Source organism: Rhinatrema bivittatum, chromosome 4, assembly GCF_901001135.1.
Source record: "Rhinatrema bivittatum chromosome 4, aRhiBiv1.1, whole genome shotgun sequence".
Lineage (NCBI taxonomy): Eukaryota > Metazoa > Chordata > Amphibia > Gymnophiona > Rhinatrematidae > Rhinatrema > Rhinatrema bivittatum.
Genome location: NC_042618.1, coordinates 485,327,744 through 485,354,099, shown reverse-complemented (window position 1 = coordinate 485,354,099; position 26,356 = coordinate 485,327,744). Strand labels below are relative to the sequence as shown.

General features: G+C 46.7%; 1 protein-coding gene across 4 annotated transcripts in view; it reads left to right on the top strand.

Annotated features, from left to right (window-relative positions):
* Window positions 1-26,356, top strand: part of LOC115089258 (synembryn-B-like) — a 234,028-nt gene that overhangs the window by 173,408 nt on the left and 34,264 nt on the right. Inside the window, exons 8-10 of one of the 4 annotated variants that reach the window (XM_029597386.1) lie at window positions 6,528-6,687; window positions 16,909-17,028; window positions 23,838-24,378. In XM_029597386.1, the coding sequence (XP_029453246.1) occupies window positions 6,528-6,687; window positions 16,909-17,028; window positions 23,838-23,880 (323 nt within the window). In that variant the 3' untranslated portion in view covers window positions 23,881-24,378. Of the gene's footprint in view, window positions 1-6,527; window positions 6,688-16,908; window positions 17,029-17,992; window positions 18,254-23,837; window positions 24,379-26,356 lie in introns of those variants that run through there. The other 3 variants (XM_029597385.1, XM_029597384.1, XM_029597383.1) reach the window with 3 other exon arrangements.

The window sequence follows — 26,356 nt, the reverse complement described above, 5'->3', positions numbered from 1 at the left end:
ACTGCAAAAAAGAATGGAGGGGTAAGAGAGAAAATAGGGATGAGCAGGAGGGAAGGAAAGGGGCCTCTAGAGGGAGTGGAGTGATTGTTGGACGGGGGCAGTCCCTTCTCCTAATTTGTTCCTGTTATCATTCATTTATTTATTTATTTATTTATTTATTTATTTATTTAAGGTTTTTATATACCGGCAATCATGAAAAACATATCTTGCTGGTTTACATAAAACGGAGTGCAGTAGATACATCAAACTGGAACTATGGTGACCGAAGGTGCAGTTACATTTAACAAGGGTAGCAGAACTGGGAGAAGGAGGAAAAGAGAGGATAGATTAGTAACAGTTAACAATAAACAAATTAAATACTATATACAAAAAAAAAAACAAAAACATGGTTGAGGGCTGCTTGTTTTGAGAAGGAGACAGTGAAGTCATTAGATTGTGTCCGGGAAAGCTTGCTTGAACATCCAAGTCTTAAGTCTTTTTCTAAAGGGGATCCTGTGAATTTTCAAGTGATAAAATGGGGTCCTATTGACTGAAACATTGGGAAACCCTGAGTTCCCTGTACGTACCAGGATCAGTCCAGACGGTGGGTTATGTCCCCCGTCCAGCAGATGGAGTCAGAACAGAGCTCGAGGGCACCGCCTCTTATACCAGTGCACCCTCTGCTGGAGCTCAGTATCTTTCTGACTCCAGCAGATGCGAGTTGGGGAAACAGTGCTTCCCCAGTGTGACAGGATTTGAGTTTGTTTTTATTACTTTGAGTCTCTCCTGTCATTTATTTCTTTTGTCTTTAACAATTTGGATCAAGATATATAAAAAAAAAAAAAAAGGTAAAGGGATTTTTTGCCTGTCAGTAATTTTGAGGAGGCGTGCTGGCCTGTTCTGTCTCCTCCTGCAGCTTGTTTTTTGTTTCTGTTCGGGTAAGTGTTTGCCTTTGTTTTCAGCTGTTCGCGCTGTGTTTGCCGGTTCAGCCGGCTCCTGCACACGTCTTCCGACGGTCCCTCGGCCCGGCGAACTCTACCTCGGGCCTGGGCGCGCCGGCAGCGGTTTTTTTCCCGCCGGCGCCCAAGGATCAGTCGGACGGGTGGCATAGGCCTTCAGGCCCCCCCGCGGTGTTTTTTCAGCGTCGGCCCCCCCCGAGGCTTCCCCGTAGCGGCGTCTGTGTCTGATGCCGCGCCTGTCTCGTTGTGAGACCTGCGGCGAGGCAGGGTCTCATGTTTCGGCGGAGGGAGTCTGCTCGCGCTGTCTCGCCGATGGGGACACTTCTGCGCACGGTGCGGGTTCGCGCCCAGAGCCCCTCTCGCCGCAGCCAGGGAAGCGCGGGCCGGCCACGTTCTCGTCAGGGGCGGGAACGGCGGCCATTTTAGATAGAGATTTTACTGAGGTACTCTCTCCAGATGCGGCGGATGCAGGTCGGGGCGTCCCCCGCCTGCACCGAGGCCCTGAAGAGGGCCCCTCAACCCGGCCACCACAAGGGGACTCTACTACTTCGGCTTCACCCGGTCTTCCGTTTTTCTCGCCGGACTTCATTTTGAAGATGCACACAGCCTATCTACAGGGACTGGCGGACCCGGGGGCTGCTACCACGGGACCTCCGGCATCCAAGATCTCCAAGCTCGCGGTCCCCGTCCCCGGGCCCCTGGTTCCACCTGGCGCGGCCCCAGGGCCCTCATCTCTGCCATCCCAGCCGCTTGCGGTGGGAGGGGCTTTCCCGCCGGGCCCTGACCCCTCGGACCCTCCGGATCCTGCGCATGCTGAGGGACAAACCGAGGGCGACGACCCGCGAGCCCTGCGCATCTTCCACAAGGAAGAGCTGGAAGATCTCTTGCAACGGACTCTACAGGAACTGGATCTGGATCCACCGCCGGACCCCCCGGCCCCTGTGGCCCCAGCGGTCGCGACATGCTCCAAGAAGGGGGATCCGGTACTGGCTGCTCTTAGGCCTAGGGCCAAGGCTTTCCCGGTCCATGAGTCCTTTCTACAGCTCCTCACCGGGGAATGGGACTTTCCGGAGGCGTCCTTGAGGGTTTCCCGGGCCATGGAGAAATTATATCCATTGCCGGAAGATTTCCTGGATCTCGTCCGGTTTCCGAAGGTGGACTCTGCGGTCTCGGCAGTGACTAAGCGAACTACGATCCCAGTTACGGGCGGCACGGCCCTACGGGACACGCAAGACCGCAAGTTGGAGACGTTCCTCAAGAAAGTTTTTGAGGTGTCGGCCTTAGGGATGCGGGCCGTCATGTGCACCTCTTTGACCCAGAGGGCCAGCCTTCTCTGGGTACAACAGCTTCTAACGTCGCAGCAGTTGCCTCCGGACGAAGCCGCTCAGGCTGACAGCCTGGAGTCTGCCATCGCTTACGGAGCGGATGCCCTATATGACCTCTTTCGCGTCCTGGCTCGGTCCATGGTCTCGGTGGTGGCGGCTCGTAGACTCCTGTGGCTCCGAAATTGGGCTGCGGATACCTCCTCTAAGTCGAGCCTGGGATCCCTTCCTTTCCGGGGGAAGTTCCTCTTCGGAAATGACCTGGATCAGATCATCAAGTCTCTGGGAGAAAACTCAGTGCATCGCCTGCCCGAGGATCGGCAAAGGTCTTATCGGGGTTTTGCCTCCACCAGAACCAGGGCTCGGGCTCAACGGCGCTACAGATCTTACCGGCAGACAAGCTCTCGGACAACCTCCAGTAGACCACAGCTGTGGTCGCGCTCCTTTCGAGGCAGGAGGCCCTCGAGGGAGGGTTCAGGGCAGGGGAACACCCCCGCCAAATCTGCTCAATGATGCCAGACCGGCCCACTCCTCCTGCCCGACCATCGGGGGTCGACTCACACAGTTCGTCGAGGAGTGGGTAAAGATTACTTCAGATCAGTGGGTCCTGGACACCATTCAAGACGGCTACGCTTTGGAGTTTGTCCGCCGCCCTCGGGACAGGTTTCTCTTCTCTCCTTGCGGCTCCGACCTCAAGCGGATGGCGGTTCAACAGACACTAGATCGGCTGCAAGCCATAGAAGCTATCGTTCCCGTGCCCTTCGCAGAGGTGGGCTCGGGCCATTATTCCATCTACTTCGTAGTGCCCAAGAAAGATGGGTCATTCCGACCCATACTGGATTTGAAGGAGGTAAACCGCTCGTTGCGGGTCAGCCGGTTCCGCATGGAGACTCTGCGGTCAGTGATTGCCGCGGTCCACCACGGCGAGTTTCTGGCGTCCCTAGATCTGACGGAGGCGTACCTGCACATCCCGATACATCGGGACCACAGGCGGTACCTACGCTTCAAAATTCTTGGTCAACACTTTCAGTTTCGGGCACTACCCTTCGGGCTCGCAACGGCCCCGCGGACTTTCACCAAGATCATGGTGGTAGTGGCGGCGGCCCTCCGGAAGGAGGGTATACTAGTGCACCCTTACCTGGACGACTGGCTGGTACGGGCAAAGTCTTTCTCTCAGGGACAGGACTCGGTGGCCAGAGTCTTGGAAGTGCTTCGCTCCCTGGGTTGGGTCGTGAACCTCCCCAAGAGTTCTCTCGTTCCATCGCAACGCCTGGATTTTCTGGGAGCAACTTTCGACACACAACTGGGCATGGTCTTCCTTCGTCCGGACAAGGCCATCTCTTTGAGGGAGCACATCCACCGCTTTGCGGCCCTGTCGGAACCCACAGCGTGGAATTATCTACAGCTTCTGGGAGTGATGGCTTCCACCATCGACATGGTACCCTGGGCGTTTGCTCACTTGCGACCTCTGCAGGCGTCCCTCCTGTCTCGCTGGAAACCAGTGTCGCAGGAGTATCAGGTGATCCTGCCTCTCCCTCAGGCGGCTCGGGACAGTTTGAAGTGGTGGTTGGTTCCTTCTCACCTGGCCCGCGGCGTCTCGCTCGACGTTCCCACTTGGGTGGTGGTGACAACCGACGCCAGCCTCGTGGGATGGGGCGCAGTCTGCGGCCGGAGCGCCACACAGGGGATGTGGTCTCCGGAGGAGGCGAAGTGGCCGATCAATCGTCTAGAGACCAGGGCGGTGCGCTTAGCACTTCAACGGTTTCTACCGCTGGTTCGGGACAGGGAGGTGCGAATTCTCTCGGACAACGCCACCACAGTGGCTTACATCAATCGTCAAGGCGGAACGCGAAGCGAGCAGGTCTCCGCGGAAACCACGCTCCTGATGGAATGGGCGGAACTCCATCTCGCTCGTCTTGCGGCCTCCCACATCGCCGGGGTGGACAACATTCAGGCAGATTACCTCAGTCGTCAGCGCTTGGACCCCGGCGAATGGTCTCTCTCCGCCGAAGCGATGGACCTCCTGGTTCGGCGTTGGGGACCGCCACGGTTGGACTTGATGGCCACAGCTCTCACCAAGGCCCCGCGCTTCTTCAGTCGCAGACGGGAGCGCGGCGCGGAGGGGGTGGATGCCCTAGCGTTACCGTGGCCGTCAGGCCAGCTCCTATATGTGTTTCCCCCCTGGCCCTTGGTGGGCAAGATTCTTCGACGCATCGAAAATCACCACGGTCCTGTGATTCTCGTGGCTCCGGAATGGCCGCGGCGGCCTTGGTTTGCGGATCTGGTTCACATGGCTGTGGACGGTCCACTCCGTCTGGGTCATCTTCCACGGCTACTACACCAGGGTCCGGTATTTTTCGAGCAGGCGGCACTCTTTTGTCTTGCGGCCTGGCTTTTGAACGGCGCCGCCTCCGACGCCGAGGATATCCGGAAGCGGTGATCTCTACGATGCTTAGGGCTCGTAAGCCCTCGACCTCTGTTGCCTACGTGCGAGTGTGGAAGGTCTTCGAGTCCTGGTGTGTCGGTCAGGGGACCCGGCCGACGGAAGCAACGGTTCCTCTGATCCTTCAATTTTTGCAGGACGGATTGGATAAGGGTCTAGCATACAATTCTCTTCGAGTACAGGTGGCGGCCCTGAATGTTCTGGTACAGACACCGGTTTCTCTGCCCCTTCAAGCGGATATCGCTCGTTTCCTGAAGGGTGCTAAGCATCTCCGACCTCCAGTTCGAGATCCCTGTCCGTCGTGGAACCTTAATTTAGTTCTCCGGGCGCTGGTGAGTGCCCCTTTCGAGCCCCTACAGGATGCTTCCCTCAAGGACCTCACTATGAAGACGGTGTTTTTGGTCGCGATCTCTTCTGCCCGGCGCATCTCGGAGCTCCAGGCCCTCTCCTGCAGGGAACCGTACCTCCGTCTTTCGGAGGCGGGAGTTTCACTACGTACCGTACCATCTTTCCTGCCGAAGGTGGTCTCCCCCTTCCATTTGAACCAGACGGTGGAACTACCGGCGTTTCCCCCAGGAGAAGAGAGGTCTCTTCGTCTTTTGGACGTCAAACGTGTTCTGCTCCGTTATCTGGAAGCTACCAATGATTTCCGGATTTCCAATCATCTCTTTGTGCTCTGGTCGGGTCCTAAGAAGGGCTCCTCCGCATCGAAGACGACGATTGCCCGCTGGATTAAGGATGCCATTTCAGCGTCTTATATCGGAGCGGGGCGTACTCCTCCTGCGGGCGTCAGAGCTCATTCTACGCGCTCGCAGGCGACTTCTTGGGCGGAGGCCCGGTCCGTCTCTCCACAGGAAATCTGCCGGGCAGCGACATGGAAGTCGTTGCATACCTTTGCTCGGCATTATCGGCTACACCTGCCGTCTTCGGATCCTGCGCTTTTTGGCGATCAGGTTCTCCGAGCAGGGCTCTCAAGGGCCCACCCGGTTTAGGGAAGCTTGGGTACATCCCACCGTCTGGACTGATCCTGGTACGTACAGGGAAAAGAAAATTATTCCTTACCTGCTAATTTTCGTTCCTGTAGTACCATGGATCAGTCCAGACGCCCACCACTCTGGGTTTGTGCGCTCCTGCTCGGAATCTTATGCGTCTTCTGTCTCTCTTCTTCTCTGGTTCTCTATCAGAGTTGTACAGCTCCTCACAAATTAACTGGGGCGACCTCGTTTGGGTTCGTGCCTATTCATTGTTCTTGATGTTGACTTAAGTCAGGTTTTTTGATCCAAATTGTTTTGTTATTGCTCTTTTGGGCTTTGTTATTCATGATACTGAGCTCCAGCAGAGGGTGCGCTGGTATAAGAGGCGGTGCCCTCGAGCTCTGTTCTGACTCCATCTGCTGGACGGGGGACATAACCCACCGTCTGGACTGATCCATGGTACTACAGGAACGAAAATTAGCAGGTAAGGAATAATTTTCTTTTAGAGGTAGGTAATCAAACTGCTTGTAGTTTAGGCAAATCTGCCAAAATACTGAAAGCAAAACTTTGAGTAGTTTTGTTTTGTTTACTGCTCCATGAAAAGTACTGGCAGAAATCTGTGCCAGCTTTTTGTGCAGGTACTTTTTTTTAGGAAAACGTATACAGGTAGTTTGAGAAAATGCCTCCCCGAGCTAATCCCATTCATGAATGCCTGCAAAGATATTCAGGGAAAAGTAGCCACATTGCTGACTGGTGAGGGTATTTTTACCTGCTTAGAGAGCGGGCCTAGTCTCTGGGTAAAGCTCCAGAGGAATATTTATTCTGTTTTTTATGTAATAAACTGTTACAGCTCTGTTTTATTCAGTGGACAGCCTGCTGAAGTACACAGGCTATGGAAATGCAGCAGGACTGCTGGCAGCCAGGGGCCTGCTGGCAGGAGGAAGAGGCGACTACTGGTACTCAGACGATGAAGACACAGACACAGAGGAGTACAAATCAGCAAAGCCAAAGTACAGTATTCCTCATTCATTCATTTATCCTCAAAACTCTTCTCAGATTTTAGTTTGGTTTTCTTGTTTGCTGTCCGATTTAAAATTTTTCATTTCAAATTGTATTTTTATATTATGGGCCCAGCAGTTTCCTTCGCCTCAGTCAGAACCACACTTCAGCACCATGAGCCTTCATTTAGAACTATCTGGCAATTTTCCCCTATTTTGCATCCCATCCCAATTCACTTAACCCAGTCCTCAGCCAAGGACCATGCAGCAAGGCTCCTCCTGCAATCTTGCAGTTGTAGGCCCTAAATTTGGCCAGCAGGTGTCACCAATGTGCATTGACTGAGACTTCCTCCCCATCAGTGGCTATGAAATCTGCTTCTGCAGTACTCCCAGTCCCAGCTGGTCTGGGGAGTAGAAGACCCAAGTCAGGAACTGACTTGGGTCTTCTACTACAGCCAAAAGATCTTCATTCAAAAATTGGAAGAAGGATCCAACAGACGAAAATAGGATAATGCATAAACATTGGCAAGTTAAATGTAAGACATTGATAAGACAGGCTAAGAGAGAATTTGAAAAGAAGTTGGCTGTAGAGGCAAAAAATCACAGTAAAAAGTTTTTTAAATATATCCGAAGCAGAAAGCCTGTGAGGGAGTCAGTTGGACCGTTAGATGATCGAGGGGTTAAAGGGGCACTTAGAGAAGATAAGGCCATCGCGGAAAGATTAAATGATTTCTTTGCTTCGGTGTTTACTGAAGAGGATGTTGGGGAGGTACCCGTAATGGAGAAGGTTTTCATGGGTAATGATTCAGATGGACTGAATCAAATCACGGTGAACCTAGAAGATGTGGTAGGCCTGATTGACAAACTGAAGAGTAGTAAATCACCTGGACCGGATGGTATACACCCCAGAGTTCTGAAGGAACTAAAAAATGAAATTTCAGACCTATTAGTAAAAATTTGTAACTTATCATTAAAATCATCCATTGTACCTGAAGACTGGAGGATAGCAAATGTAACCCCAATATTTAAAAAGGGCTCCAGGGGCGATCCGGGAAACTACAGACCGGTTAGCCTGACTTCAGTGCCAGGAAAAATAGTGGAAACATCAAAATCACAGAACATATAGAAAGACATGGTTTAATGGAACAAAGTCAGCATGGCTTTACCCAGGGCAAAGTCTTGCCTCACAAATCTGCTTCACTTTTTTGAAGGAGTTAATAAACATGTGGATAAAGGTGAACTGGTAGATATAATATACTTGGATTTTCAGAAGGCGTTTGACAAAGTTCCTCATGAGAGGCTTCTAGGAAAAGTAAAAAGTCATGGGATAGGTGGCGATGTCCTTTCGTGGATTGCAAACTGGCTAAAAGACAGGAAACAGAGAGTAGGATTAAATGGGCAATGTTCTCAGTGGAAGGGAGTGGACAGTGGAGTGCCTCAGGGATCTGTATTGGGACCCTTACTGTTCAATATATTTATAAATGATCTGGAAAGAAATAAGACGAGTGAGGTAATCAAATTTGCAGATGACACAAAATTGTTCAGAGTAGTTAAATCACAAGCAGATTGTGATAAATTGCAGGAAGACCTTGTGAGACTGGAAAATTGGGCATCCAAATGGCAGATGAAATTTAATGTGGATAAGTGCAAGGTGATGCATATAGGGAAAAATAACCCATGCTATAATTACACAATGTTGGGTTCCAATTTAGGTGCTACAACCCAAGAAAGAGATCTAGGCGTCATAGTGGATAACACATTGAAATCGTCGGTTCATTGTGCTGCGGCAGTCAAAAAAGCAAACAGAATGTTGGGAATTATTAGAAAAGGAATGGTGAATAAAACGGAAAATGTCATAATGCCTCTGTATCGCTCCATGGTGAGACCGCACCTTGAATACTGTGTACAATTCTGGTCACCGCATCTCAAAAAAGATATAATTGCGATGGAGAAGGTACAGAGAAGGGCTACCAAAATGATAAGGGGAATGGAACAACTCCCCTATGAGGAAAGACTAAAGAGGTTAGGACTTTTCAGCTTGGAGAAGAGACGACTGAGGGGGGATATGATAGAGGTGTTTAAAATCATGAGAGGTCTAGAATGGGTAGATGTGAATCGGTTATTTACTCTTTCGGATAGTAGAAAGACTAGGGGGCACTCCATGAAGTTAGCATGGGGCACATTTAAAACTAATCGGAGAAAGTTCTTTTTTACTCAACGCACAATTAAACTCTGGAATTTGTTGCCAGAGAATGTGGTTAGTGCAGCTAGTATAGCTGTGTTTAAAAAAGGATTGGATAAGTTCTTGGAGGAGAAGTCCATTACCTGTTATTAAGTTCACTTAGAGAATAGCCACTGCCATTAGCAATGGTTACATGGAATAACTTAGTTTTTGGGTACTTGCCAGGTTCTTGTGGCCTGGATTGGCCACTGTTGGAAACAGGATGCTGGGCTTGATGGACCCTTGGTCTGACCCAGTATGGCATTTTCTTATGTTCTTAAACTCAGGTCCCACTGTATGTTAATGCTCAGCATTGCTTCTGCCCCACTAGGCCAGCCCTGAAGTTGTTTTTTAAATCTTCCATAAATTTCTATTTTGTACTTTTTCATGAGTATAGAAATGTTGAGTCAAGTAGAAAGCCTTTAGGACTGCTGCTTTCATTGGCACAACATGCAAAGTCATGGACCTGCACAGGGTAACAAGCACACCTTAAATATATGATCTCGGCTCAGGGATTTGGTGACACCCTTTTTTTTTAACTGCAGTTTTGTTCTCCCAGAAGTAAGTCTTCCTCTCATCCTGCTGTATTCATGCTTGGGTGTATCAGGTGCTGTGGTCTCCTTCCCTAAAGTTGGATTTCAACTCTGTTCATACTTTGGGTATCAACAGAGTGATGCTAGATCACTCTTTCTGATGACAATTATTGCCACAGTAAATTAGTTTACAAAATATAGAATGGTAAAAATAGATGACCAATCAAGAACTTCAAACAATTTTTTTTATCCCAGGTATAAATTAAATTCAGAAGGGAGACTTGTTATTGTATTGATTTTATTTGTACTAATACCACATTTCTGAGTTATGAAATAATCCATGAAAATCTGTGTCATGACGAGAGATCAACCCCAAAATCAAATGACAGGTATTGGTTCCATGTATTTCCTGCCCTTTGGAAAGAATAAGATTTACTAATAAATCTCTAGAGAGAGAGTAATAATGGTCTATAAAGAGAATGGATAGATGGGTATCATGGATGTGATGGTTGACGGAGCCTAGTAGGCGAACCTACTAGGCCCATGCCGACAGCAGGTGAACTCGCTCTTACTAGGGCTGGATCTAGGGCTTCACCTATATCGGCTCCTTTTCCTGCAGGTTGAGCCTTTGGGTTCCAGGGCTCAGACAAAGTTGAGTATCAGGCAGAGATCAGGGCAAACAGCAAGCAAACAGTGGCTGGATCTAAGCAAAGGTCGGGGGCAGGCAGCAAGCAAACGGTGTCCGAGTCCAGGCTAAGTTCTAGAGCAGGCGGTAATCCAGAGGAAACTGGGGATGCACCGATTGAGTCACTGCACGTTTCTTAATAAAATCCACCCCCTTGTGCGTCGCCGCGAGCATGTTATAAAATTGGGGCAGCCATGTGCGTGCGCTGGGAACCGAGCGCACGTGGACACATGCGCGAGCATTTGAAAATCTGTCCCAAGCGCTTGTTATCCCCGGAACTTTATTTCTGGTCCTAATGAGGAGCAAGTCTGGAGATCTTGAGTTTTAGGCCGTTCAGGGTTAAGTGGGGGGTTTGCTGGATGAAGAACCAAAAGGGTCTTGAAAACCTCAATATGGACTGGGAAAAATGATGGACTATTAGGAAAAACTGGGTTTTCTCTTGCGCAAGCATGTTTTAAAATCCGCTTGCATACGCGCATAAAAGCTGCTAGAAGCCTAGCTGTAATACGCGCAGGAGGGGTTCTTAAATAATTTGCAAATACTTGCGAGCACAATTTAAAATTGCAGCATCTCGCCATTCACACACCAATGCACATGTATATGGTCACACGTGCGTTGCTTTTAAAATCGATCTGTAAGACAGTAACTTTAAAATGAGTGCATATGCACCCACATATGTGTGTATGCAAGCACGAGCACACATATGCAGGAATTTTAAATCATCCACAGAAGTACACATATAAAATTTAAAATATACCTAGTGCTCATCTGTGTGCTTCTACTTTTGAGCAGGTACACAAGCAAATGTTAATCGCGTATCTTCCTTAGGAATTTGTCATCTTTAATGTGTGCAACTATACAGATTTTAAAACATGCACGCATGAAGGAAATACCCAGTTTGACAAATGAATTCACTAATTGGCCAAGTCTATCTCTAGGTCATCCAGACCCCTCTGGTTCTTCAGCCTGCACTCCCCCCAGTTTACTCGGAACCCTCACCCAGTCATTTTAGGCCTAAAACGAGTTTTCTTCAGACTTACACCTCATCAAGAGCAGAAGTAAATAAGTGCAGGTAACAGCCCGACGCACGCTGCAGGCATGGGATTTATAATCCATATGTACATGGTAGAAGGAGGACAACCAATGGGACAGTGCTATACCGGGGTACAAATTATATCGCATTGACAGAAAGGAGCACCCAGGAGGCAGTGTGGTGCTTTATGTCCGGGATGGCATAGAGTCCAACAGGATAAACATCCTGCACGAGACTAAATGCACAATTGAATCTTTATGGGTAGAAATCCCTTGTGTGTCGGGGAAGACTATAGTAAAAGGATTATACTACCGTCTACCTGGTCAAGATGGTGAGACTGACAGTGAAATGCTAAGAGAAATTAGGGAAGCTAACCAAATTGGTAGTGCAGTAATAATGGGAGACTTCAATTACCCCAATATTGACTGGGTAAATGTATCATCGGGTCACGCTAGAGAGATAACGTTCCTGGATGGAATAAATGATAGCTTTATGGAGCAATTGGTTCAGGAACCGACGAGAGAGGGAGCAATTTTAGATCTAATTCTCAGTGGAGAACAGGATTTGGTGAGAGAGGTAACGGTTGTGGGGCCGCTTGGCAGTAGTGATCATAATATGATCAAATTTGATTTCATGACTGGAAGAGGGACAGTAAGCAAATCTTCTGCTCTCGTGCTAAACTTTCAAAAGGGAATCTTTGATAAAATGAGAAAAATAGAAAAAAACTGAAAGGAGCAGCTACAAAAGTAAAAAGTGTGCAAGAGGCGTGGTCATTGTTAAAAAATACCATCCTAGAAGCACAATCCAGATGTATTCCACACATTAAGAAAGGTGGAAAGAAGGCAAAACAATTACCGGCATGGTTAAAAGGGGAAGTGAAAGAAGCTATTTTATCCAAAAGATCTTCATTCAAAAATTGGAAGAAGGATCCAACAGAAGAAAATAGGATAAAGCATAAACGTTGGCAAGTTAAATGTAAGACATTGATAAGACAGGCTAAGAGAAAATTTGAAAAGAAGTTGGCCGTAGAGGCAAAAACTCACAGTAAAAACTTTTTTAAATATATCCGAAGCAGAAAGCCTGTGAGCGAGTCAGATGGACTGTGATGACCGAGGGGTTAAAGGGGCACTTAGAGAAGATAAGCCCATCGCGGAAAGATTAAATGATTTCTTTTCTTCGGTGTTTACTGAAGAGGATGTTGGGGAGGTACCACATTCAACACCAAAGACCCCCTTCTCCGTGTCTCTTCCATTCAGGGGAAACTCCTTCCAGGCACCATTGCTACCTGAACCAAGCCTCTCACGTTACACACTGCCATTCTGCATCATCCTGTCATCCTGGGTCTACCGTGGCTTCGGAAGCACTCGCCTGTAATCTCGGATTCCCTCCAGGTGGCATCCTGGGGACCATTTTGCTTTGATTCCTGTCTGGCTGCGGTTCCTCGACCACAGTTACCTCTCCTGACAACTCCCTTGGCCCTGCCTTCGCACTACCAAGACTACCTCGACGTCTTTTCCAAACAGAAGGCCGAGATCCTCCCGGAGCATCGCCCCTTTGACTGTGCGATCAATTTGCTTCCGGGTACCACGCCGCCCCGGGGACGGGGTATACCCTTTGTCCCTTCCGGAGACGCAAGCCATGTCCGCTTATATCCGGGAGAACCTGGACCGAGGACTCATTCGATCCTCCAAGTCCCCGGCTGGAGTCGGGTTCTTCTGGGTAGCAAAGAAGGATGGATCCCTTCAACCCTGCATAGATTACTGGGGCCTGAACAGCATCACTCGGCGGGATCGGTATCCCTTATCCTTGATTCCTGAACTTCTCGACGCCTGCAGGGAGCCAAGGTATTTAGCAAGCTGGACCTTCATGGGGCGTAAAACCTAGTGCACATCCATCCTGGAGACGAGTGGAAGACTGCTTTTAACACAAGGGACGGCCACTACGAATACCTGGTCATGCCCTTCGGCCTCTGCAATGCCCCGGCAGTATTTCAGAACCTCATGAATGAGGTCCTGAGGGAAATGTTCATACCTCGGTAATTGTTTACCTTGACGATATGCTCATTTACTCCAAGGACTTGGAGACACATCGCTATGATGTTCGCCGCGTTCTACAGAAACTCCGAGATAACCAACTCTAAGCAAAGTTTGAGAAATGTCTCTTCGAGCAAGAGTCGCTATCCTTCCTTGGGAACATTGTATCCTCCACAGGTTTCCTTATGGACCCGGAGAAGGTCGCGGCGATCAAGGATTGGCCGCAACCACTGGGAGTGAAGGCACTCCAATGGTTCCTGGGGTTCGCTAACTTTTACCGGCAGTTTATTCCTCACTATTCCCAGATGGTGGCCCCGTTGACGGCCTTACCAGAAAGGGCGCCAACGCTAAGAACTGGCCACTGGCAGCTCTACGAGTCTTCCAGGACTTAAAGAATGCGTTCCTCCAGGACACTTGCCTCCGCCACCCTGACCCTCAATGCCAGTTCATCGTGGAGGTCAACGCCTCAGACTTTGCTGTCGGGGCCGTTCTGAGCCAGTTGTCCACCGAGGCAAATCCCTGTCGTGTTCCTACTACTCATGTAAGTTCACACCCGCAGAGAGGAAGTACGGCATCGGTGATAAGGAGCTGCTGGCCATCAAACTAGCTTTCGAAGAATGGCACCAATGATTGGAGGGGGCCCAACATCTGATAGTCGTTTATACCGACCACTAGAACCTGGAATACCTGTGCCGCGCCCAGCGTCTTAATCCATGGCAGGCGCGCTAGTCACTCTTCTTCAGCCGTTTCAATTTTTCCCTCCGTTACCGACCAGCATCCAAGAACATCCGGGCGGATGCTCTCTCCCGTACGATGGAGACTGAAGACACCACCAACCCACTTCAGTATATTTTGGACCCAGCCAAAGTCCTGCTGGCCGCATCGAGGTGGCCCCCACAGGTAAGACTGTGGTGCCCTCTCGTTCCCATAGGAAAGTCTTAGCGTGGGCCCCCGATTCACTGACCACCACGCATCCAGGAACTGCCAGGACCCTGGAGCTTCTGACAGAGTTCTATTGGTGGCCGGGAGGCGTGTGTCCAACTGACGACCGATCAATGGGTCCTCTTAGCTGCTCTGCCAGGAAGCTGCGCAGTTCTAACCTTCGGCCCTTGCACACTCCATGGACTCCCGGGCCACTTATCTAACAGACTTACCGAAGGCACTAGCAGACCTTCTCCATAGATGTTTCTATCCTTTCGAATGGTCTCTGACTACATGTGTAGCGAGCAAAATCTTCTAGCGCTGAGTTCAACCGAATCAAACCATACGGTGGACAGATTCTACTCCCTACACATGTATCGGAATGCGTTCCCATGGACGCCTTTGCTCGCTCTGCAACAAAGGTCTCTTATATGTGTCTCTTTCGATGCCTCTCATAGCCAAAACTCTCATTATGCTACAACAGGACAGGGTTCAATGTTTCTCAGACCCACGTCCTGACCGCGACAAGTATGCTTCCCATACTTCTCAACCTATCATTCCAGTAACCAATTCGCCTGCTCACAGCTCAGTCTCATATCACAGTTTTACCTTCTTCCCCTAGTTTAACACACTCAGTTAATGACTCCTTCAGGAACACCTGCATCTTAGCAAAGGGGTCTTTCATCAAATCGCATTAGGGCCCTTGATAAATAACACATCACAAGATGCGTATGCAAATTTTAAAATTTTTCCCAAATGGGAGGAATTTTGGCAGAGTTAGGGCAGAGTAAATTAAAATGAGGGGTGCTAAAGATTGCATGCCATAGCGTAATGTACATTATTGCAGATTTTAATGCCGGAAATAACCACACCTTTTTTCCTGGCATTATGCTATGCGATATGCCCGAAATGGGATTTGTGCTAAAAGTCATAAATTTCGTTTTGGGCGGGAGAAGGGAGAGAGAGAGAGAGAAAACGCCTACATATTAGGCAACTTTTTAAACCACTGCAGGAGGGATTACCAGTAACTCGGGCTGAGGTTTTGGGGGCAGTTTTACATGCACAGTCAGAGGTACAAACAGCACAGTACACATCAGTGAAGGTTTGATGTGATTTGGAGTGATGACAGGTACAGAAAGATGAGATTTGTACATTGTACTCTCGACCTAGCGTGATCCACTCTCTGTCTAACTGCTATGAAGCCAGATCGAGAGTATAAATCTCATTTTGTGTACCTTTCATCACTCCATATCACATCAAATCTTCACTGATCATAACTGTGCAATTCGTACCTCTGACTGTGCATGCAAAACTGCCCCAAAACCTAGGCCACCACCAAAACCTCACCCCGAGTCACTAGTTGCCCCGATACAGTGGTATAAATAGTTTTCTTATATGAGAGCCTTTCTCTCTCTCTCTTTCTCTGAAGTCCAGGACGCTCACCTTTGAATGAACTGCCTATGTTTTAATACTGAACCACCTTTCTCATGATCACTGGATCCCAGATGATCTCTGATTATGACATCAGGAACACACTCCCCATCTATAAGTACCAGGTCCAGTATCAGCCCCGCCCCCCAATTTAAAAATCCTGAACTTTCTTCTAGTGACCCTGTAATCAGCCTGACATTATATTTGAGTGTACAGAGAGATTCATGGTCACAGGAAGGTGACAGTGCATAGATGAGTTAGAGCACTGAGGGCTGGATTTTCAAAGGCCTTAAAAAGGCCCCGGGACGCGTGTAAGTCCCGGGGCTTTACTAAAGGGGTGGTCCGGGGCGGGGCCAGAGGCCTCCGATAGAGCGGCCATTGCCACTGTGTCGGAGGATAGCGTGCCGACAGGCTGCCGGCAGCCGCAAAAGGTAAGACAAAGGTCAGGGGGGTTAGAGTAGGGCTGGGGGGGGGGAAGGTTAGGGGAAGGGGGGGAAGGTCAGGCTAGGGGGAAGGGAAGTTACCTCACAGGCCGCTCCGATTTCGGAGAGGTCTGGGAGGGAATGGGGGAAGGCAGCGCGGCTCGGCGCGCGTAAGATGCACAATTGTGGACCCCCTTGCGCGCGCTGACCCCCGATTTTATAACATGCGTGCGCACCTTTTAAAATCTACCCCTGAGGTTCCAATTCCTGCACCGTGCTGAGAGATTCCTGCTTTCCGTTCCCTCAGCAGACTTTTGGTCCTCAGCTACTGTAGACATTAAGATATGTGGATTTCATTCCCAGCTCTCCCAGGGATGGACGATGGAGTGGCAAATACTCTTCTTAGAATGATATCGAATGACTGTTCAGTAGCTGCATCATGCCTGGTGCACAGCAGGGCACTGCAAGAGTTGCTCTTTATAAAGTAGTTGATACCTATAAGAAAGAAATGGAAAAATATCAATAGTTTTACATGATGAGATCTGTAGGGAAGTAGTAAGGCAGGCATAGGTAACTGTGATCCTCAAGTGCTGCAAACAGGTCTAGTTTTTCAGGATAACCACAATGAATATGCATGACATGCACATCTATCTCATGTATATTCATTATTGATATTGGCCCTTCTAGAAGAGCAGAGTTGCCTACTCTTGAAGAAAGGAGAGGCTGTGTCTGATTACTTTCCAGTAAGAGCTGATGGAGTTGGACGAGAGGAAATTTACAATGGTTTTCTGTCAAGAGTTGGATAGGAAAGAGTGAAATCCTTGGTGGCTCATAAATAACTGCTAGATTGAAAAAAAGAGAAAATATTCCACTCGTATTTGCTATAAACTGAAAGGAAATGAATGTTTTGGAGATAAATGGAAGAAATAATGTTGGTTGTGTTTGTCTCTGCAGCATTAACCTCATCACAGGGCACATGGAGGAACCGATGCCCAATCCCCTGGATGAAATGACTGAGGAGCAGAAGGAGTATGAAGCGATGAAGCTGGTCACTATGTTTGACACACTTTCCAGGTATGGCTTCTCTTTTCTATCCTCGGCCATAGAACTTCTCGTATACATTTTGAATGTACTTTCTTCCCTCTTAGTTTGGGATTTTCTCAATCACGTTTGCTGTACTTTTCTTGGAAGAAACCATCTGCTTTTCTTACAAAAGAGTTTCTTAATTAGTTGAAGTAATGCCTGGCTACAGATTTAGGGGTAGATTTTACACTTTGGACGCACCAATCTTCTACCATGCGTGCACCGGGGGACGTTAGCATTGGGGCCTTCCCCAGTTCCCTCCCAGTCCTGTCCAACTAAGGAGCGGACTGGGAGGGAATTTCCCTACCCCCTACCCACACTCCCTCCCTCTTCCCCTCTCCTCCCCACCCCCTAAACCCTGCCTTTTTTTGGTATTTTTCTTTGTTTTGCAAGTTAATTCAGCTCCAGCTGCCGGCACCCAACTCTCTGGGACAGCAAACAATGGCGTTGTCCCGGCCCTCCGGCCCGCCCCATCGAAGAAGCCCGGCACTTGTGCACGTACCGGGCTTTATGCCATGGCCGAGCCCCTTCGAAAATTGGTTTAGCGTGCGCAAGGCCCGGATTTTACGCACGCAGGGCGTTTAAAATGCGGGCTTCTGTGTGGTGGGTGCTTTCCCCTGTATTACCATGCAGGGAAAGCTGTTAGGTTGCATTTGATGGAAGTCTCTTTCAGTCATAGTCCTGCCTCAGTCCCCAAGGGCAGAACAAAGATCAGAACCCAGGAGATAAACAGCTTGCAGGCCCTTGCAATGTTATCACAGGCTTCTGGCCATCCTAAGATTTTATCTTTAGCAAACTGACATTGTAGCTAAAAACATCTTTTGTGCCCATCCTTGTATATTAGAGAGATTCTGAATTAATGACCAGGCTTTATTTATAACCCTGCATTTTTCTTTGTTGGAAGGAGTTGAATAATAAATGATTAATTTAAAATGTCAGGGTTCTCTTTTCCTAGCCAACCTCACCTCAAGACCAAGAATCCCTGGGCTGATGCTGCAAGCCCAATTACCAGTGCCTGTGGTTTTGTTCTGAATTGAGTAGAAGTCAATAAAGCACACATGTAAGAGAACCTGCTGAAACTCATTAAAACACACAATTAATTAGGAAGGAATTGTTCAGGCAATGCCATTCTCTAATCTTTTTCTAATAACAGAAAGAGACGAAGGTCCATGAAAGGATAGGAACTGTTCTGTAGCACTCAATTAGGAGAAGGTGAATAGGTCTTGTGCATGCTGTGTTACCCAAGCAGGATAAGTCATTCAGCCCCTGGGTCTCTGCTGTGCCTGGAGCACACCGTGCAGACAAGAAAGAAATGCCCTGGAAAAAAGGCAAGAGTTTCTGAGTAGTCATCAATCTAAGAGACAAGTAGGATGCTAAAGCTTGTCTAGGTGAATCCAGAAGGACTGGGAGACGTAAAAGAGAGGACAAGGAATGTCTTTGCCTTAACAATCTGCAGCTAATAAAGATACTTCATTAGAAGGCTTGCAGCGTGTACTGGAAGGATGCGACTTACAGGCAGGGATTGAATTAGGTGTGGGTCAGAAAATAAACTGTATAAGAAATTGGGCAAGTGCACATTTTATTACTTTTTATTTATTTTGGTATTTATAGGGAGGGTAATTTTCAAAGGCCTTTCCATGGCTAAAACAGTGTTTTACCCACGGAAATGCCCTCCTGCTATGTGGATAAACGTGCATGACTATAGCCTGCAGTGCTACGTGAGAAAACATGTGCATGTCTATAGCCTGCAGTGCTACGTGAGAAAACATGTGCATGCTATAGCCTGCACTGCTACGTGAGAAAACATGTGCATGATTATAGCCTGCAGTGCTCTGTGGGTAAACATATGCATGCCGATAGCCTGCAGTGTTACGTGAGAAAACGTGCATGTCTATAGCCTGCAGTGCTACATGAGAAAACATGTGCATGTCTATAGCCTGCAGTGCTACGTGAGAAAACATGTGCATGACTATAGCCTGCAGTGCTATGTGGGTAAACGTGCATGACTCTAGCCTGCAGTGCTACGTGAGAAAACATGTGCATGACTCTAGCCTGCAGTGCTACTTGAGAAAACATGTGCATGTCTATAGCCTGCAGTGCTATGTGGGTAAACGTGCATGTCTGTAGCCTGCAGTGCTACATGTGAAAACATGTGCATGTCTATAGCCTGCAGTGCTACGTGAGAAAACATGTGCATGTCTATAGCCTGCAGTGCTATGTGGGTAAACGTGCATGTCTATAGCCTGCAGTGCTACATGTGAAAACATGTGCATGTCTATAGCCTGCAGTGCTACGTGAGAAAACATGTGCATGACTATAGCCTGCAGTGCTACGTGAGAAAACATGTGCATGTCTATAGCCTGCAGTGCTACGTGAGAAAACATGTGCATGACTATAGCCTGCAGTGCTACGTGAGAAAACATATGCATGACTATAGCCTGCAGTGCTATGTGGGTAAACATATGCATGACTATAGCCTGCAGAGCTACTTGAGAAAACATATGCATGACTATAGCCTGCAGTGCTACGTGGGTAAACATGTGCACGAGTATAGCCTGCAGTGCTACGTGAGAAAACATATGCACGACTATAGCCTGCAGTGCTACGTGAGAAAACATGTGCACGACTATAGCCTGCAGTGCTACGTGAGAAAACATGTGCATGACTATAGCCTGCAGTGCTACGTGAGAAAACATGTGCATGCTATAGCCTGAAGTGCTATGTAGGTAAACATGTGCAGTGCTACGTGAGAAAACATGTGCATGACTATAGCCTGCAGTGCTACGTGAGAAAACATGTGCATGCTATAGCCTGCAGTGCTACGTGAGAAAACATGTGCATGACTATAGCCTGCAGTGCTACGTGAGAAAACATGTGCATGCTATAGCCTGAAGTGCTACGTGAGAAAACATGTGCATGACTATAGCCTGCAGTGCTAAGTGAGAAAACATGTGCATGACTATAGCCTGCAGTGCTACGTGAGAAAACATGTGCATGCTATAGCCTGAAGTGCTATGTAGGTAAACATGTGCAGTGCTACGTGAGAAAACATGTGCATGACTATAGCCTGCAGTGCTACGTGAGAAAACATGTGCATGCTATAGCCTGAAGTGCTATGTAGGTAAACATGTGCAGTGCTACGTGAGAAAACATGTGCATGACTATAGCCTGCAGTGCTACGTGAGAAAACATGTGCATGACTATAGCCTGCAGTGCTACGTGAGAAAACATGTGCATGACTATAGCCTGCAGTGCTACGTGAGAAAACATGTGCATGCTATAGCCTGAAGTGCTATGTAGGTAAACATGTACATATATATAGCCTGTAGTGAGCAGCAGGGTAGGGTTTGTATTTATACGCATACATTTTCTCACACAAATTAGCAGCTATAATTGTGTGTGGAAAACTTCCCCTTTGAAAATTTGGGTAACTTGGCCCATGTTTGATTGAAATTATCCTCATAGTACTCTAAGGCATCTGTGCATGCTAATGAAGGATAATCTGTAGTTTAAGCATTCACAACCTATGTACTAAAATGAAATAAACGGTAAGGTATTTACTGCTGATTTTTTTAAAGTTAGAAACAAGCTCACCACCTAGAAATATAAAAAGGAAAACCTGACAAGAAGACTTCTTTCATTAATGTGAAGTTACTTTTGGTGTTCTACTGCAGCAGCAGAAGCAAAGGGAGGAAGGAGCATGAGAATCAGGGAAATGAGTCAGAAATGGAGATGCAAGACTGAGAGAAAGAGGACAAAAAGTACAAAAGAGAGGAGGAGAAGGAACCAGATATGGCAAAGGAGACAGGAGAACCCTCAACAAGCATCACTGTATAGGAAAATGAGGAAAATAGAAAAAAACTGAAAGGTGCAGCAGCAAAGGTTAAGAGGGTACAACAGGTGTGGACATTGTTAAAAAATACCATCTTAGAAGGCAGTTCAGATGTATTCCACACATTTAGAAAGGTAGAAGGAAGGCCAAATAATTGCTAGTATGGTTAAAAGGTGAGGTGACAGAGGCTATTTTAGCCAAAAAATCTTCCTTCAAAAATTAGAAAAGGGATCCATCTAAAGAAAATAGGAAAAAGCATAAGCATTGGCAAGTTAAATGTAAGAAACTGATAAGAAAGGCTAAGAGAATTTGAAATGAAGTTGTCCGTAGTGGCAAAAACTCATAATAAAAACTTTAAAAAATATATCCCAAACAAGAAACCTGCAAGGGAGTCGGTTGGACCATTAGATGACCGAGGGGTTTAAAGGGGCTCTTAGGGAAGATAGGGCCATTGCGGAAAGACTAAATGAATTCTTTTCTTTGGTGTTACTGATGAGGATGTTGGGGAGATACCCTTTCCAGAGACAGTTTTCAAGGTGATGATTAGATGAACTGAACCAAATCACAGTGAATCTGGAAGATGTAGTAGGCCAGATTCACAGTTAGAAGAGTAGCAAATCACCTGGACCGGATGGTATGCATCCTAGAGTACTGAAGGAACTCAAAAATGAAATTTCAGACATATTACTAGTAATTTGTAACTTATCATTAAATTCATTGGGCCAGATTTTCAAAGGGGTACGCGTGTAAGATACGTGCGTACCCCCCGAAAACCTGCCCGAAGTTCCCCCTGCGCGCGCCGAGCCTATGTTGAGTAGGCTTGGCGGCACGCGCATGCCCCGGGATGCACGTAATTCCCGGGGCTTTCCTGGGGGGGGGGGGTGTTGGGGGGCGTGTCGCGGCGGCACGTCATTTGGGGGCGGGCTGCGGGCGTGGTTCCGTTTCGGGGGCATTGCCAAGGCCTCTGAAACGGTTCCCGGGCCTGGGAATCGCGCGCCAGCGGCTGGCCCAGCGCGCACAAGTTACGCTTACCTCAGGCTGGCGTAACTTGTGCAACAAAGGTAGGGGGGGGGGTTAGGTAGGGCTGGGGGGGTGGGTTTGGTAGGGGAAAGGAGGGGAAGGTGCAGGGGGTGGAAGGAAAGTTCCATTGGAGCGGCCTCGGAGGGAACGGAGGCAGGCTGCATGGCTCGGCGCTCTCAGGCTGCCGATTTTCCACAGCCTTGCGCGCGCCAATCCCAGATTTTAACAGATACGCGTGGATTCGCGCTTATCTATTAAAATCCCGCGTACTCATGTTTACGCCTGGTGCGCGAATAAAAGTACGCGTGTGCGCAAATTTGTAAAATTTACCCCATTGGTTGTACCTGAAGACTGGAAGGTGGCCAGTGTAACCCGATATTTAAAAAGGGTTCCAGAGGTGATCCGGGAATCTATAGACTGGTGAGCCTGACTTCAGTGCCGGGAAAAACCATGGAAACTGTTATAAAGAATAAAATTACAAAACATTTAGATAGAAATGGGTTAATGGGACACAACCAGCATGGCTTTACCCAAGGAAGTCTTGCCAGAAACGTAGCTACGTCGGGTGGATTAACATCTTCAGATAAGTCGGGACTTTGAAATTACATTGAAGGAGGCATTAGAATTTTATAAATAATAGTTAAAAAAATTCGGTTTTAAGGGATAAAAAAAAATTGTGTTGCAGTTTTCACTAGGGTTTGCACAGAATTTGAAAAAAACCCATAGGTGGAGGAGGATTGGTTGATGATTATACTTGAAAATCTAACAGACCTTATGCTGGGCTGAGAAACCTATATATGAAACCCTTCCTCTACCTTTTAAAAATTTTGTTGTTGAATTTTTGGGTAATGTGCAAGTGTTCTACGACACTTTGCAGTTTACCTTTCAAAATAATATGTAAATGAAGACTTGATTGCGAGCAAAGAATCATTTTGGACACTTGGTAATAAATTAAAACTCACTGGGGGTTTGTTCATATACTAGATTAGCAGTGAATGATGACATAGACTTAATTGACATCTCAGAGACATGGTGGAAAGAGGATAATCAATGGGACAGTGCTATACCGGGGTACAAATTATATCGCAATGACAGAGAGGAGCACTCGGGAGGCGGTGTGGTGCTTTATGTCCGGGATGGCATAGAGTCCAACAGGATAAACATCCTGCATGAGACTAAATACAAAATTGAATCTTTATGGGTAGAAATCCCTTGTGTGTCGGGGAAGACTATAGTGATAGGGTCCACCTGGTCAAGATGGTGCAACAGACAGTGAAATGCTAAGAGAAATTAGGGAAGTTAACCAAATTGGTAGTGCAGTAATAATGGGAGACTTCAATTACCAAATATAAAGAATATCTCTTAATCTATAAACCCACGATTAATATAACATCAGAGTAGACAACGTAGTTCTATGTACTTTAAATTCACAATGCTGTATGTTATTTCTAGTAGATTTAAAGAGATCACAATTATATGAAATTAGGGCCATCATATCACCCACTGTGCTTGCAAGTTGAAACTTGTATTTTATGCAGTTTGTTGGGTCACTTTTAATCATCGGAGGAGAGGAGGGAATCGAGTAAAGACTCTGAGACAATGCGAACAGAAGTGGATTTTCTATCTACAATCGGTCACTCCCGGTGGACTGAATAAAAAGATCGAATGGTTTCACTTCATGTGATTTCCCGCCGAAATCAGGCATGAATTTAATGTCAGGTGGATTCTTGAGCATTTAGTTTAAAATCAGATCCGGTCCGAGCTGTTTCACCGCTAAAATGCCAAGCGGAGAAATGGTGTCGGGTCCGGTAAGTGTCTCTATAAGTAATGCTGTCCCAACTGCGAAAAAATGCATTGTTAAAATATTTTCAGGAAAATGTTTATAAAATGCTGATAAAAGTTAAGATTGTTATAAAGATGAATTAACATGAAGCCTTTGATTTTTTAGAAATTATAGTGGACCTTCAGTCTCTACTAAGTCGCCTCAGTAACATTCGGCGATCTTAAAAGAAGCACTGACGTGAAAGATTTGCCTGTAATCCCGTCTGTAAGACGCACAGGGAGTGCTGGATCAGGAGAATCAGTAAAATTTACGTCTCTGAAGCAGCGGTATTGCAAAACGCGCGCGTTGGACAACTGACCCCGACAGTTACTTAAGTCAAGTTATACCTCCTGTACTCTTTTAATATATAAGTTTTTGGAAAAAAGTTAAAAATTGAATATTTAAATACTGGACTTTTGGACCGATGATTAAAAGTGACCCAACAAAGTGCATAAAATACAAGTTTCAACTTGCAAGCACAGTGGGTGGTATGATGGTCCCTAATTTCATATAATTGTGATCTCTTTAAATCTACTAGAAATAACATACAGCATTGTAAATTTAAAGTACATAGAACCACGTTGTCTACTCAGACTTCAATTACCCCAAGATTGACTGGGTAAATGTATCATCCGGACACGATAGAGAGATAACGTTCCTGGATGGAATAAATTATAGCTTTATGGAGCAATTGGTTCAGGAACCGACAAGAGAGGGAGCAATTTTAGATCTAATTCTCAGTGGAGCACAGGACTTGGTGAGAGAGGTAACGGTGGTGGGGCCGCTTGGCAATAGTGATCATAATATGATCAAATTTGATTTAATGACTGGAAGAGGAACAGTGTGCAAATCCAAGGCTCTCGTGCTAAACTTTCAAAAGGGAAACTTTGATAAAATGAGAAAAATTGTTAGAAAAAAACTGAATGGAGCAGCTACAAAAGGCTCTCTCACTCATTCATAAGGCCTTGTTCAATCCCGAAATGAATTGGTTCAATGACACCCTCCGATTTCACCAAGCCAATAAACCCACTAGACACATTCATCTCGCCACCATGCCCACCACCTCACCTAAACTTTACAAATTAACCTCCACGAGAGCCCGTGCATTATCTATCGCCGGGCCTATTCTCTGGAACACAATGCCAGTTGAACTTCGCCAAGAAGAATGCTCAAAAACTTTCAAGCGCAAGCTCAAGACCTGGCTCTTCACCAAAGCATATACTTAAAGTCCCCTTGCTCTCATCTACACCCTCCCTTCTCTGTCCCCTCTTGACTTGGTTTTTCACTAAAAGCGGGTGAGTCCCCGCTTGAACTGGCTTCTCCCTAAGCTTACACCATTCCTCTTCTCCCTCCCTTCTGTGTTACCCTTCCCCCCTCCATTCCCTACCTCTCCCCCCCCCTTCTCACCTCACCCCTTCCCTGAACTATTGTTATTTTATATTATTCCCTATAATTGTACATTTTGTATATACCTGCAATCTTCGCTTACAATAATTTACTAATCTAATTTTATTCTTCTGTCACTTTTCCCCCCCTTTTTTCTCTTCTTTTACCATCTTGTAATCATGTTATTCTAATTTTAGTTTAATGTTTTATTTCCCCTACCTTTCCTCATGCTCTAGTTATTATGTTCCAATATTTTTTAACTGTATTATGTTAAACTTGTTCGATGTAAAGCGCCGCCACTGGCACTAGTTTCTTGTTACGCTGTGAACCGATGTGATATCTTTGATGAATGTCGGTATATAAAACCGTTAAATAAATAAATAAATAAATAAATAAAAATAAAAGTAAAAAATGTACAAGAGGCCTGGTCATTGTTAAAAAAATACCATTCTAGAAGCACAGTCCAGATGTATTCCACACATTAAGAAAGGTGGAAAGAAGGCAAAACGATTACCGGCATGGTTAAAAGGGGAAGTGAAAGAAGATATTTTAGCCAAAAGATCTTCATTCAAAAATTGGAAGAAGGATCCAACAGAAGAAAATAGGATAATGCATAAATGTTGGCAAGTTAAATGTAAGACATTGATAAGTCAGGCTAAGAGAGAATTTGAAAAGAAGTTGGCTGTAAAGGCAAAAACTCACAGTTGAAACCTTTTTTAAATATATCCGAAGCAGAAAGCCTGTGAGGGAGTCAGTTGGACCGTTAGATGATCGAGGGGTTAAAGGGGCACTTAGAGAAGATAAGGCCATCGCGGAAAGATTAAATGATTTCTTTGCTTCGGTGTTTACTGAAGAGGATGTTGGGGAGGTACCCGTAATGGAGAAGGTTTTCATGGGCAATGATTCAGATGGACTAAATTAAATCACGGTGAACCTAGAAGATGTGGTAGACCTGATTGACAAACTGAAGAGTAGTAAATCACCTGGACCGGATGGTATACACCCCAGAGTTCTGAAGGAACTAAAAAATGAAATTTCAGACCTATTAGTAAAAATTTGTAACCTATCATTAAAATCATCCATTGTACCTGAAGACTGGAGGATAGCTAATATTATTTTATTTATTTATTTATTTATTTAAGTTTTTTTTTTATTTACCAACATTCAAGACGGTAGTCCCATCATGCTGGTTCACAAGAAACAGGGGTGCAATAAACTTTACAATTTGAACAATGGTGCAGAAAAGCAGATACATGTAA